We start from the raw sequence: 16,342 nt of genomic DNA, 5'->3' as shown, positions 1-16,342 counted from the left end.
AATATGTGCCAGGGCCAGGGATGGGCCTATTTTATTCTCTTAAAATATAGAGGTGAATAGAGCAGACTAAATCTCAGCTCTCATGAAAATGAAATCCTTGTAGGGGAATACAAGCAATGAGTAAATTATGTAATATTATGTAATTGTGAGGAAGTAACAAGTAGTATGGGGCAGGGGAGCAAAGGGATAGGGGGAGACAGGGAAAGCTGAGTAAGAGGAATAGTGATTGCCACAGGAAGGTATTCACATCAATGTTATTTCATATTGGGCCTTTCTGAGAAAGTGTCATTTAAACAAAGATTTGAAAGAGGTGAAGGAGTTAGACAAGTAATTATCTTTGGAAGAACATTCCAGACAAAGGAGATAGCCAGGGCATGAACTCCTTAGCTGTAAGCATTCCTGGAATCTCCATGGCAAAAAGAATAGTATATTGGAAGTTCTGAAACAGAAGAGTTAAACTATAGAAGATGAAGTCACAAGTTAAATGTGGGGTGAGGAGTGTAAACTAGGTAGGACCCAGGACAGGCTTTTATTCTGAGCAAAACAGTGTACTGTAAAAGAAATAACAGAGGAGGGAAGCCAAATAGAAGTACATTAAAGTAATTCAGGCAAGAGATAATGATGGTTTGGACCAAGAGGACAGCAGTGGAAACAGAAATAAGTGCTTAGATTATGGATATGTTTTTATTCTGATTATATATTTGATTCTTTGGAAGATTTGAGAAAAAGAGAGTACTATAACTATAGGGTCGCTGGCCTGACCAAATGGAAAGACGGTGTTGCTAAAACTGAGATGGAACAGAAATGGGGGTAAAATTAAGGATTCTGTTTTGAATTCATTGTATGTACTGTAATCTCTCTTAGACATAGAAAAAGTGATGCTGAGTATGCTATTGGAAATGAGCCTAGAATTCAGGGATTGGAATTCTACAATGGAGTTACAAATTTGAAGAAATGTTAAGAACTGATTCAAGTCAATTTGGTCATATATGACTCTCATATTCTTTTAGCAAGGGGGGACTTATACTCCCCAAGCTCAAAACCTCCTATAGGAAATCAACATTGTAGTACTAGAATAAAGACAGACATCTAAATCACGTAGAATTTAGAGGCAAGAAATAAATTCAAACACCTATGGCCAATTAATTTTAACAAAGATGGCAAGACTATTCAAAGGGGAAAGAATAGCCTCTGCAATAAGCCAGTGTGCTGGGATATCTGTATATAGACATGCAACAGAATGAAGTTGTACTCCATATTTAAAAAAAAAAAATTAACTCAGAATGGGTCAGTCACATAAATGTAAGAACTAAAATTATTACAAGTCTTAGAAAAAAAACAGAAGTAAATCTACATTTCATCAGATTTGGCAGCAGTGGATTCTTAAATTTGACACTAAAAGCATTAGTAACAATTTTTTTAAAAAGTAGATGGAATTTCCTAAAAGTTTAAAAATTTTGTGCAAAAATTAATGGACATTTTCAAGAAAATGAAAAGATAGCCCCATGGAATGTTGGGAAAAAAATATTTAGAAATCTCACCACTGATACTGCTGTTGTATCCATAACACATAATGAACCTTTGCAGCAAACAGCAAAAATGCATACAGCCCAATTTAAGAATGGTCTAGATGTTTCTCCAGAGAGCCCAAAATCTCAAAGTTATTCTACATCATTCATCATGAGATATAAATCAAAACTACAAATGAGTTAACACTTTACAACCATAATGATAACTTTAATTAAAAAGACCAAAAAAATAAGTATAAGCACTCATGTGAAGAATAGAAACCCTCCTATATTGTTGGTGAGAAGGTAAAATGGTGCAAATGCTATGAAAATCAATATGGCAATTCCTCAAAAAATTAAACCTAGAGTTACTATATGATCAACAGTTACAATTCTGAGTATATAATCCAAAGAGTTGAAAGCAGAGTCTTAAAGAAATAGTTGTACATCTGTGTTTACTGCAGCATCAATAACAGCCAAAGAACAAAAACAACTCCAATTTTCATCATTAGTAGGATAGATAAACAAAGTGTATTCATAAAATGTAGTATCATTCCATATAAAGAAAGGAAGTACTGATACTTGCTACAACTTATATGACCCTTGTGAACATTATGCTAAGTGAAAGAAGCCAGGCACAAATGGTCAATTTTTATATGATTCTTTTTATATGATGTATCTAGAATAGACAAATCCATAGGGATTGAAAGCTTGAATATTATGGATAACGGGTACAAGGTGTGTTTATGGAATGATGGGTGAAAACTAGGAACAACAGAGAACTGGTGGCTGCAAAACATTTTGAAAATACTTAAGATGCTGTAATTTTATTCTTTAAAATGGCTAATTGTATGTTATGTGAATTTCACCTTAATTAAAGAAAAATTAAATTGAAATGGGAGCTTTTGTTGAAAACTAATGGAAATGTAAAATGGCACAACCTCTTCTTAGAAAACAAGTTTTCCATATTTAAAAATAAGTTTTAAACTTTTTACTCCTTAATTCATTGTTCATTATCTAGGAATGTAAGAAAATAATCTGGATACAAACTACTGATAATACAGAGATGTTCTCTAAAGAACTGATAGATGAGGAAAATTTCTTCATATCTAACATTAGAGGGTTAGTTTTAAATGATAAGAGGATATTATGAAGAAAGAATTGTATAATATCTGCAGAGATATTTTAGAAAAATAGCTGTTAACATATATAATAGTATGTTTTATACTGCATTACCTTTGATTTTCTCTCAATTAATAGAATTTTGATATTTCAATAATCTTTCTCTCTACTCATCTGTTTTTGAAGATTTTCAACAATTAGTGAGTATTCACAAAATAATATCAAGTGAAAATAATACTAAACTATCTTAAAAGAGAAAAATTGTATTAATGGTCTACTAATGTATAAAATTTTATTTATATAACAATAACATCACAGAAGAAAAGAAGGGAATGGAGCTACACTGGAGGAAAGTTTTTAGATGCACTTTGAATTAAATTGGTATTAATCTGAACTAGATTTTTTTAAGGTAAGATGTTAATTGAAATCCCCAGGGCAATCATTAAGACAGTAAGTAACTCTAAAAATATATATAGTAAAAGAAATACCAAAGGAATTTAAAGGGTTTATAGAAAAGACTTAACAAAAGAAAGCAGGAACAGAGAAATAAAAGAATTTTATAAACATCAGACATAGAAAACAGATAGCAAATGATAGACATAAATATGGCCTTGTCAGTTAATTATTTTAAATGTAAATTAAATAAATACTTCTATCAAAACATAGATTGGCAGAATAAATAAAGGAAATATACTGTCTTCAGTATATGGTAAACAGTAAGATAAAAACTGTTACTAAAGACAGATATTTTATTAACCAGAGACCTGATAGATATAACAACTCTAAAGATGCATGCAGCTAACAGAGCCCCCAAATACATGAAGAATTAAAAAGAGAAATTGATAGTTCAATATAAATAATGAAAACGTTAATACCTCACTTTCAGAATTGATCAAACAACTAAGATCAATGAGAAAGAATCTGAAAACTATAAACCATCTAAACCTAAAAGACGTGTATAGCACACTTTAACCAACAATGGCAGAATATGCACTTTTTTCAGGATCACACTGAACAGTCTCTAGGATAGACCATACATATGTTATGTCATAAAACAAACCTGAATAAATAAATTTAAAAGGATTGAAGTCATACCATGTATGTTCTCTGACCATAATGGAATGACATTAAAAATCACAGAACACTGGAAATTCATAAATGTGTGGAAATCAAACAATACACTCCAAAATAAACAATGAGGCAAAGAAAAAATCGTAAGGCATTTTGAGATAAAACACACACACACACACACACACACACACCCCATACCAAAATCAATGGAATGAAGCGAAAACAGTTCATATAGGGTAATTTACCACTGTAAATACCTTTGTTGAAAATCAGAACAATCCCCAATAAGTAGCATAAGCCTAATCTTCCACTTTCAGAAACTAGAAAAAGTAAAGCCAACAGTTAAAGAAAGCAGAAGATGGCAAATAATGAAGAAAATAAATAATACAGAAACAGAATAAACTGAACACTATTTCTTTTAATACTAACAAAATTGACCAACCTTTAAATAGAAATATCAGGAAAAAAAGAAGATTCTCTTTTTGTTATTTTTTTTTTAGTTATACATGACATTAGGATGTATTTTGACATATTATATATGCATGGTGTGTACTTTCCCATTCTTATGGTTATACATGATGTCGAGTTACTCTAGTCGGGTGTTCATGTATGAACATAGGAGTGTTATGTCTGATTCATTCTACTGTTTTTCCTATTTCCATCCCCTCCCTCCCTTCCCTTCATTCCCTTTTGTCTAATCCAGGGAACTTCTGGTTCTTCCCTCCACTCCCCTCTTATTGTGTGTTCACATCCATATATCAGAGAGAATATTTGGCCTTTGGTTTTGGGGACTGGCTTATTTCACTTAGCATGATAGTCTCTAGTTCCATTCATTTACTGGGAAATACCATAATTTCATTCTTCTTTATGGTTAAGTTATATTTCACTGTGTATATATACCACATTTTCTTTATACATTCATGTGTTGAGGGGCACCTAGGCTGGTTCCATAGCTTAGATATTGTGAATTGAGCTGCTATAAACACTGATGTGCCTGGATCACTACAGTATGATGATTTTTAAGTACTTTGGGTATATGTAGAGAAGTGGTATAACTTGGACAAATGGCGGTTCCGTTCCAAGTTTTCTGAAGAATCTCCATATGGCTTTCCAGAGTAGTTGCACTAATTTGCAGTCCCACCAGCAATGTATGAATGTACCTTTTTCCCACACCCTTGGCAACATTTATAGTTACTTGTATTCTTGATAATTGCCATTCTGACTGGAATAAGAGGAAATCTGTGTGGTTTTAATTTGCATTTCTCTAATTTTGAGAGATGTTGAACATTTTTTTCATATATTTATTGACCATTTGTATTTCTCTTTCTGCAACATGCCTGTTCAGTTCCTTAGCCCATTTATTAATTGGGTTATTTGGGTTTGTTATTTTTTGGTGTTTTTTGAGTTTTTTATAAATCCTGGAGATTAACATTCTGTCTGAGGTGCAGATGGCAAAGATTTTCTACCATGCTGTAGGCGCTGTCTTCATGTTCATGATTAAGGAGTTTCCTTTGCTGTGAAGAAGGTTTTTAGTTTGATCTCATCCTGTTTATTCTTTTTTATTATTATTTTAGTTGTAGATGGACACAATACCTTTATTTTTTTTTATGTGGTACTGAGGATCGAATCTATTGCCTTACATGTGTTAGGCAAGCACTCTACCACTAAGCTAAAAATCCCAGCCCCCATTTATTGATTCTTGATTTTACTTCTTGCATTTTAGGAATCTTATTGAAGAAGTTAGTTCCTAAGCTGACATGATGGAGATTTGGACCTATTTTTTATTCTAGTAGGTGGCAGGGTCTCTGGTCAAATACCTAGGTCCTTGATCTACTTTGAGTTTTGTGCAGGGTAAGAGAGAAGGGTTTAATTTCATTTCGCTACAAATGGATTTCCAGTTTTCCCAGCACAATTTGTTGAAGAGGCTATCTTTTCTCCAATGTATGTTTATGGCACCTTTGTCTAGTATGAGATAACTGTATTTATGTGGGTTTTTCTGTATGTCTTCTGTTTTCAACCAGTGGTCTTCATGTCTGTTTTGGTGACAATACCATGCTGTTTTGTTACTATAGCTCTGCAGTACAATTTAAGGTCTGATATTGTGATGCCTTCTGTTTCACTTTTCTTGCTGAGAATTGCTTTGGCTATTCTGGGCCTCATTTTTCCAAGTGAATTTCATGACTGCTTTTTCTGTTTCTATGAAGAACATCATTGGAATTTTAATAAGAATTGCATTAAATCCGTATAGCACTTTTGGTAGTATAGCCATTTTGGCAATATTTATTCTGCCTCTCCAAGAACATGAGAGATTTTTCCATCTTCTAAGGTTTCTTTCTTGAGTGTTCTGTAGTTTTCATTGTAGTTGTTAGATTGATTCCCAAAATTTTTTTTGAGACTACTCTGAATGGAATAGTTTTCTTAATTTCTCTGTTGATTAATTACTAATGTATAGGAACACAATTGATTTATGGGTGTTAATTTTATATTCTGCTACTTTGCTGAATTCATGTATGAGCTCTAGAAGCTATCTGGTAGAGTAGCTTGGGTCTTCTAAATATACAGTCATGACTTCGGCAAATAGGGATAGTTTGAGTTCTTCTTTTTCTATTCATATCCCTTTAGTTTTTTTCCTTCTAATTGCTCTGGCTAGAGTTTCAAGGACTGTGTTGAATAGAAGTAGTGAAAGAGGGCATCCTTGTCTTATTCCAATTTTTTGAGGGAATGCTTTCAATTTTTCTCCATTTAGATTGATATTGGCCTTAGGTTTAACATATATAGCTTTTACAATGTTGAAGTATGTTCCTACTATCCCTAGTTTTTCTAGTTTGAACATGAATAGATGCTGTATTTTGTCAAATGCTTTTTCTGCATCTGAGATAATCATGTGATTCCTGTCTTTAAGTCTATTAATGTGATGAATTGTTTATTGATTTCCATATGTTGAACCACTTGATCATCTTTTGAATGTTTTTGCATGCAATTTGCCAGTATTTTTATTAAGGATTTTTGTGTCTGTTTTCATCAGGGATATTGGTCTGAAGTTTTCAGTAAAAAGAAGATTCTAATTAACTAAAATCCAGAATGCAAAAGGAAGCCACTAGTAACCTTACAGAAATATAAATGAAGATAAACAAATAACAAATAAACACATGAAAAAAAGCATAATATCATTAGTCACTAGGAAAATGCACATAAAAACCCCAGTGAGATGCCACTTTACAACCTTGAAAATGGTTATAGTCAAAAAAAATACAGAAAAAATGTTATCAAGGATGTAGAAAAATTGAAACCTTCATACATTGCTGGCAGGAATATGTAAAAGTACAACTACTTTTTATAAATGTATATATATTTTAATTGACATAATAATTATGTATGTTTATGGAATACAGTTTGACATTTCAGTACATATATACAACATGTAATGATCAAATGAGGGTAATGGGCATAGCCATCACCCTAGAACATTATTATTCTTCAGAATCCTCTATGCCATTTTGAAATATACAATTGTTGTCAACCATAATTATCCTGCTATACTACAGAACATTAAAAGTTATTTATCCTATCAAACTTCAGTACAGCTACTTTGGAAAATAATTTGTAGTTCCTAAAGATGTTAAACACTCTTAGATGTTAATTAAAAGACAGGAAAATGTAAGGAGATTCCAAAAATTGTATATTAATGTCCACAGTAGTATTTTTCATGATAGCAAAAAAGGGGAAATCACTCAAATATCCATTAAGTAATAAATGAAATAAAATGATAGTATACATCACATAATACAACATTATTTGGCAATTAATTATTGAAACAAAATGCAAGAAGCCAGTGACAATAAACCATATATATTGTTTGTTTGTATTTATGTGAAGTCTTCAGAATAGGTAAATCTGTAGAGACAGAGAACAGATTAGAGATTTCCTTCAGTGGGAAGTATGGGAGTTGAAACAAGAATACCCCTAAGTAGATATGGAGTTTCTTTTTCAAGTATTGGAAATGTCCTAAAATTATATTGTGGTAATGGCTAAACTCTTTGAATATACTCAAAACCACTTAAATGTATACTTTAAATGGGTGATATATCTGGTATGTGAATCAAATTTGTAAATCAGCTTTGAGGATCACATCTGTTTTCTGTAAAAAGTAAATCATTAATATCAATGAACTGGATGTTAATTTCACATTTTTTATACTTATGAATAGTTTTATTACCTGAATGTTTACATTTTTCTCATTTTATCTTTTGATGGGAATAATGTTTCCAAAGATGTTTTTTGTTTTGCATTGTTTTAAAAAAAATCTAGCTGGACAACTCAGCCAATCAGCACATTTAGCTCTCCAACTACCATACAACGTACTTGGTTTAGGTCGAAGTGCAAATTTTCTTGACCATCTTTATGTTGGTATTCCCCGTCCTTCTGGAGAGACAGTAAGTAAAAATTTAGTTGTTTACAATTCTGACCTTAAATATTCAATGTTTAAATATTTCAATTCAATAATTTGAGTCCAGTTGGATACAAATAATTTGAATATTGTTATTCCCTTAAAAGAATTAAAAAAAAAACTGATTGATGGTGACCTATCTAAGCTTATCTTACTAATTAGTACATCATGATCTGAAGATATTGTGTAGTTTTTCCATCTCACCCCCCGTAAATTTTATGACTTCCTATTCTTTCCTGCTTATTCTTAACAGTTTTCACCACCTAACATTTAATATTTTACTGACATAAGCACAATAATATATAAGTATAATACATAAAAATACAATATATAATAGTAATATTTTACTTGTGTTAGTAAATTACATCTTACTCTTTTTGTCAGTCTCCCCTCAATGTGCATTTGTACACAGCACCTGCTAAATATTTTTGCCCAATAAATATTTGTTGGGTGAATAAATTCATAAGATACAAGTATAATATAAAAAATAAGAAAATTTTTCAAACAGAGGATACAGAAGCCCTATATATGTAAATTTAGTTTTAATTCATACCTGGTATTTCATCATCTCACATTACTTGAAATTTTTCCTTGTTTACTTAGAATTAAATAATTGTGTTCTTTATACCCTAGATGTTAAATGTTCTTAAATTCTTTTTTTCAGTCTGTACGAAAACAAGAGTGGACTGCAATCATTCCAAATTCCCAGCTAATTGTCATTCCATACCCTCACAATGTCCCTCGAAGGTAATGTTCCTGTTTGACTAAATTGAGTAAAGATACTGCCAACTCTGTATGATAGATATAGTAATGTCTTTAAAATTTTCTTATTCTTTTTTAAATTATTTTAATTTTTGCTTTTAGTTGGACACAATACCTTTATTTTATTTAATTTTTATGTGATGCTGAGGATCAAACACAGGGCCTCTCACATGCTAGGCAAGTGCTCTACCACTGAGCCACACCCAGCCCCTAAAATTTTCTTATTCTTAGGGGTCCTAGGTTTGATCCCCAGCACTGTACACATATAAACATACACACAGAAACCCACATTCCTGCTATGTTCCTAAGAATGCTCATCACTTAATTTGCTTACAGCAAATTTTAAATGACTGAACATACCTACAACAAAAGGTCTCTGACATTTTTCATGAAGAACAAATCCAATCCTATTAGAAAAATAGCAGGTTAATTAGTTATATATATATATATATATATATATATATATATATATATATATATATATATATATTCTGCTTAAATGAATTACTCTTTGTTTTACTACTCATAAATTCTAATGTTTCAGGATGTTAAATTGTTTTGGCTTTGTTTTTGTTTTGAGTGTCAGGGATCAGATCTAGACCTGTTAGGCAAACACTCTACCACTGAGTTATATGACTTCAGCCTTAAGATGGTTCATTTTTTAATAAGTACTGATCTTTTAACTAAATTCTTTGAAAAGTAGTATACATCCCAAGAAATTGGGCACACAAATTTCAGAGCCAAACAGACCTAGACTAGAAAAACTCAGCTCCACTGATGTCCTGTGAGATTGGGAGCTAATATTTTGTGCTCTCTATGGCCCAAATTTTGTGTCTATAGAATGGGAGATAGAACACCTATCTTAAGAGGATAAGGATGCGAAATAGTTAACACAGTGCCAAGCACTTAGTAGGTAAATGTTTTTATTCTTATTATCAGCATGCATTCCTTTCTTGAGATAGCATTTAACTTTAAATCCTTAATTTATCTGTTAAGTTTTTAATTACATTGATTCTGTTCTATCAGTAAGATCCTGCTTATTACATTTATTCTCAAAATATAGGCATTTTTGTCTTCCCCCAACTCCTGCTCCAACCCCTGGGTTGGGACTGAACCCAGGGCCTTGTGTATGCCAAACATACATTCTACCACAAAGCTACACTCTCAGCCTTTTTCTTTATTAAGTTTTTGGATGAGATGTATTATTGTGGTGTGCTAGACCAGACCATCTCATGACACCTCAACAACTGTGTGCATCTTTTTCCATTTCTATTCTGTGAAGTCACATTAAAATCAGTTATTGTAGGAGAATTTACTCTCTGAAAACTGGCAAATGCCATAAATCAGTTCTATTTCCCCCTACCCTGCAGAGAACAAGTTTACCAGCACATCTATACGTAATTTTATGACAGATATATGGCCTTTAGAACCAAAATGTTGGAGAAAACAAACTTTATTACAGCATTATGCTTCAACATCAACAGAAACTGTTTCACTGGAAACTTGGTTCCATTTTGTTTTGTTTTGAGTCAGAGTTGCCTAGGCTGGTCTTGAACTCAAGGATTCAAGTTACCCTCCCATTTAATTGAGACTACAGACATGCACTACCATACATACCTAGGCCTGGTTCATATTTCTATACATGAAATTTATTTAAAAAATTAGAAAATAGATAATAAGCAGGAAACTATATATAGGTATTTCTATGTAGTACAGTATCATTTTTACTGCCATGGAATGGTAAGGAAAAAAAAAAAAAAAAGAATGCAAAAAAGTATGTGTAATCAACAACCACTGTGATCTAAAAGGTATCTATGTATATATGTTCATGTATGCAAGATAGTTGGTACAAGCAACTGCCTTGAGGATTTACCTTGTGTCTGTTACTGACTTTTAAAAAATATATATTTAAAAAAAAAAATATATATATATATATATATTTAAAAAGTAAAACCCAAAATATCTCATGAAAGAACTGTTTTTTAAAATATGAGCAATCTACAGAATTCCTCAACTAATTTATCTTGCTCTTTCTGAGGAAATGTTCTTTTCAAATTTATGTACATAATAAAAATCAAATTGATTTTAGTTTGAGGTATATTTTAATATTTATTGACTAGAATCTACCTTCTGGATCAATAAATTTTAATTATCCCAAAATATATCAATAGCTATTTGCTATTCTTCGGAATGATCTTACCTTTATTAAACTTTTGAAATGAAAATATCCATTTTCTGTTTCCATGGAGAACAAAATGCTCTATGTATATAACCCCCTGCAGTGTTGGTGATAAAGATCTTGGCTTTAAGCTTTGCGGGGTTTATAAGTTGTGTTGTATATACTGTTTCAGGCAAGAAGAACTAGTTATGTTTATGTTGATGACCTTTAACCTGTTTGTTGACATTAACATTGAAGGACTGAAGGTGATTTTATCATTGTTCTCAATATAAAAATCATTATAGTAATGTAAACCCTCTAACCAAGACACAGAAATGGGGCGAGTCCTGCACATGCCGTCTATGTATACAGTTGTTTCAGTTGGTCATACTGCATGTGTAGGCAAGGGTCAATAAAAAAAAAAATGATACAGAAACTTTATTGAAGTCATGACCACATATCTTTAAGAGTTCAGGTTTCAAATTTAGCAGGTCAGTCAAAATGTGAAAACGATGTCTTTGCTCATCCAAAGTACCCTTGATAAATTAATAATACTTCTTAGCTGGGCACAGTGGCATATGCCTGTAATCCCAGATACTCCAAAGGATGAGGCAGGAGAACCACAAGTTCAAGGCCAGCCTTCTTAACTTTGCATGACTATCTCTATAAAGTAAATTAAATAAATAAAAACAGCTGGGGTTGTAGCTCAGTGGTAGAGCACTCCTAGGTTCAACCCCTGATACCACAAAAAGTAATAATAATTTTTAGAGGGTCAAACTTGGAAAAAGAAAAATATCAAAATATCTCATCAAAAATTCTACTTCAGGTAGCTGGGGGTATAGCTCAATGGTAAAGTACTTGCCTAGCATGCATGAGGCCCTGGGTTCAATCCCTAGCATCAGACGAAAAAAAAAAAAAAAAATTCCACCTAGCTTCTAACAAAAATATGAACTCTGCAGGAGTCATAGTCTTAGCACTCTTCTAAATTTAATTGCTTTTGTTTTACTTATAGTTAATGAATAGGAGGGTGAGTTATTTAATGAATGGCTCATTTTATCACTTAATAAGCTATTTTGCTTTTTGATCTCAGTTTAAGCTTATCTTTAAGTTAACATTTGTAATTTTAATTTTTCTGTTTTTATCTACAGCTGGAGTGCCAAACTATATCTTACACCAAGTAATATTGTGCTACTTACCGCTATAGCTCTCATTGGTGTCTGTGTCTTCATCTTGGCTATAATTGGCATTTTACATTGGCAAGAAAAGGTTTGTTTATTTAAATGAAACATTAACTTTGGTTAATTTATTATATGTATTGATTGCTCTTTAAAATTATCATTAAAGAGCTGAGAATGTAGCTTAATAGTAAAGTGCATATCTAGCATGTATGAGGCCATCAGTTCAACCCTAGCACCACAAAAACAAAAAAGTACTAAATACATAACTAATAATTTCATCCCAATAATGACCCCAATGAAAGGGCTTCTTTGTGTCACAAAAGAGAAACACTTTGTTGTTACACCTACTCTCTTTGGATTATCATGTCAATCATAATCATTTTTGTTAACTAAAAGTACTGTTTTTTCTTAGCTTCTCTTTTAACTTACAAAAAAGAGAACACGATAATTTTTCTAATAAGTATTCATAGATTTATCATTTGAAAATAAAGTCACTCTTTACATATCAAAAATAGTAATATAAAATTATATATTTAGTTAACTTTAAGACTGCAGCTTGAGGTAAGACCAATGATCATCCTGTGTACTTTGACCAGAATTATCAGAACATAGTCTAAAATTTTAAGACAGCTCTTGACCTATGAAAGAAAGGAAATTAATTTCATCAATTTTTCAGGACATCTGATTGTGGGCTTACAGCAATTATAATGTTGTGGCAAAAAATAGATACACAGTATCATTGGTGGCACTGTAGTTCTGCTTCTTTGACCAACTTTTCACCTAGGCTGGCTGCTGCCTTCTCCCTTTCTCTCAAGGCAGGCTTTCCACAGTATCTGCCCTAAGCCCTCTTTCTACACTTCCCCTGCCAATTTCATCTAATAATAGCTTCAGTTATTAACTCGAAATATTCCCAACCCTCACCTCTCTCTAAAGGTCTCTTTCCATCTTACAAGCACCTCAAAATCAGTATTCTAAAGCTTCATATCTTCTCTTTTTTTTTACTCACAAGATTTAATCTATTGCCCTATTGATTCTGCCTCCACTAAGAATCTCATCAGGCCAGGCACAGTGGCTCATGCCTATAATCCCCCAGTGACTTAGAAAACTGAGGCAGGAGGATCTCCAGGATGACCAGCCCATGCAGCAAAGCAAGACCCTGTCTCAATAAAAAAAAGGAAATAAAAAGAGTTGGGGGTATAGCTTGGAGATGAAACACTTCAGTATAGGTCCCCCCCAAAAAAAAAAATTTTTTTGTTGTTGCTCTGCATTCCTACTACCACTTCTTCATTTCAGCCTCTTATTATATCCCGCCTGGCCTCTCCAGTTTCATTCTCTTCCTTTTCCACTTATCAAACTGCTACCCGACTGTTCTTCATTAAGTTTAGCCTTAATTATAACACTATCTTGCTAAAAAACCTCAGGGCACTATCCACTGCCTAAAATGTGTAAATTCCTTAACCTGGCTTTCATATTACTTCCAATATACCTTTTCCAACCTTATTCTTTTCATACATTCCATTTTCCTTCTAGACTTCTCATGATCACTCATGTTGTACTCCCTTCCTAAACCTCATTTCCAAAAATGCTGTCTTTTCAAAGCATTCCCTTTCATCACTCAACCCCAGAAGTAATCTCTCTCTTAGAAGTAACATTGTTCACCTTGTATCCTGAAGTACAATATGTTTTGCTTCTTTTTCCTGAGGCTTTAAGTTCCTGGAGAACAAAATACAAAACTGAGGGGTTTTTAATTCTTCAAAATACTGAGCATAATACATTGCTGGGAGCAGAGGGTCTATAAATATCTGCTAAATCTATAGGTCAAACAAAAAAACAAAAACTAATATACTTTAATGTAATTAGTTTAGTTCATTTATTAATATCAGTGTTGAATTGGAGAAAAATAGAATAGTTGATTCTATCCTTATAGAATCAAGTGTTAATTTTATTTTCAAACAAACAACAAACTAAGTAACATTTTTGTTGATTTTTAAATTTAATTAGTAGATCATTGATTATAAAGTAGCTACTATAAACTACAAAAATATTTCATAAGATTATTGTATTATAAAATCACAACTATTATCTACTAATTGCTGAGGGAGGGCTTTTTAAGAAATTAATCACTTCTATTTCAGAAATGAGTCTTCTTAACGTTTTCTTATCATTTATAAACTAATTTAAAATTCTTTTTTCAGAAAGCAGATGATAGAGAAAAACGACAAGAGGCCCATCGGTTTCATTTTGATGCTATGTGACTTGGCTTTAATATTACATAATGGAATGACTATTCATTTGATTAGCTGAAATACTAAATCCTGGCCTATAGAAGAAAATAGGGGATTTTGAATATTATTTATAAATGATGCATCTCTTGGTAATTATTGAAAGACATTAAAATAAATACAGTCTGAATGTCTCACAAAGTCTTTTTTTTTAAAGCACTTTGTAAACAGTAATTTAAATTATTTACTCAGTACTACTGTGCATTTTTGTTCTTTTGTGGAATGTGTTGCATGTACTTTGGTGTTTATGTATTTATAATCTTATTGGGGTAATCATAGAAAAAAATATGTATAAATAAAAATATTTAAATAAGCAGGATTTTTCTTTGTTCCCCTTGAATTGATCTTGTTTCTTATTCTAATGGTGCAAACTCTACTTTTGCAAATGTATCACAGATTAAAGTTATTAAACATTCACCTTTAACACAGCAGTTCAGGGGGCTCAATGATGGCATACAATATAATTGAGTACTCTTGCTTTGGAATCACAGTAAGACTTGCCTTAAATTCCTGGTTCCACAGCTTACAAAGTGATTGTTTGAATTTGGCTATTGCTTAAACTCTGTAAGCCTAGGTTTGTTTATACATTGGGACTAATATACTTACTCGCTTAAGTTATTGAAAAGAGTAAGTGGGATAATGTATATAAAGTGTTTAAGCTCAGTGCTTAACACAGAGTAAAGTGCTCAATACATAGTAGCTGTCATTGTTACTATTTTAGGTGATTTTATTAGACTTCTACAAATAATTATAAAAATATATAGAATTGATAGAATTTTACTTTTAAGCATGAAGAAATCACATTCTTTGGAAAACTAAAATTCTTGGTGGTTCATATCTTACATAAAATTTTCTTGATCATAAATTAACTAAAAATTATAGTATTACCCAAGAATAAATATGTCCTAAAATTTTTTATTTGAAAAACTAATCATCATGTGACAATGAAGAACATTTTATTTCTTCAAAGGAACCTGCTATAGACAGCATCTAGGAATACAAATTTTCAATCGAATTTCTATTCTCAAGGCTTGCAACAGTTGATAATTTACATTCAGACTTGAATGCAAATTTTACACTATGAACTTCCTTTTGTCAAAATTAAATTTAAAAGACTTAAATTTAGATTGAGAAAAAAGTTCATATATTAAGGATAATAATTTTCTAATGTGCACACGGACATGTAATGGCTCCAAAATATAAAATCTCTCTGAAAACAATTTCGTTCTTCATGTTATTTTTTTTTCTTTATCGTTCACTGAGAGTGGCATGTATTAAATTAGTTTACTTTGTTATCTGAGCATGTGAATGTGTCTTCTTAATAAATATTCTTCATTGAAGCAAAGTGTTGTGATGAGTTTTGAAATAATTATTTTGGAACATGAAGAGTCCTCAAGGGTTAAGTGAACATAAATCACTTGTCTGGACCATAAGACCAAGATAAGGTGACTTTCCCATTACCACTTTGTGAGACAGGGACAAGGCAGGATTCTCCTGACAATACTTATATTCACTATAAACCCATAATGCTATAACCATGCACTGTTTTACATTTCCAAGGATAATAAACTTCATATCTGTCAACTAATAAAGCATGAGTCTTAAAACTATTTGGAATCAGGGTCTACAAAGAATAGCATGACAGACAAAATGTTAATGACAAAAATATAGTCTATGATAATAATACTATTTCTGTGTCTCCAAACACAACTTTTAATATTATTTATTAAGAGACAGCAAGTAAAAAATTGCCACAACACTGAGAATCAGTAACAAAGATGTTTATATTAATTTTGAATACTGTAGTGCAAAGA

At 31.8% G+C, this 16,342-nt stretch overlaps 1 protein-coding gene across 1 annotated transcript in view; it reads left to right on the top strand.

The window, feature by feature from the left end:
* The window catches only part of Itfg1 (integrin alpha FG-GAP repeat containing 1), a 240,856-nt gene extending 224,983 nt beyond the window's left edge, over positions 1-15,873 (top strand). The window contains exons 15-18 of the mRNA XM_027939156.3: positions 8,010-8,134; positions 8,813-8,895; positions 12,217-12,334; positions 14,442-15,873. Coding sequence (XP_027794957.1) covers positions 8,010-8,134; positions 8,813-8,895; positions 12,217-12,334; positions 14,442-14,501 — 386 coding nt within the window. The 3' untranslated portion in view covers positions 14,502-15,873. The remainder of the gene's footprint in view (positions 1-8,009; positions 8,135-8,812; positions 8,896-12,216; positions 12,335-14,441) is intronic.
* The last annotated feature ends 469 nt before the right edge of the window (positions 15,874-16,342 follow it).

Source organism: Marmota flaviventris, chromosome 18 (assembly GCF_047511675.1).
Source record: "Marmota flaviventris isolate mMarFla1 chromosome 18, mMarFla1.hap1, whole genome shotgun sequence".
Lineage (NCBI taxonomy): Eukaryota > Metazoa > Chordata > Mammalia > Rodentia > Sciuridae > Marmota > Marmota flaviventris.
This window is presented reverse-complemented; position numbering and strand designations above follow the sequence as displayed.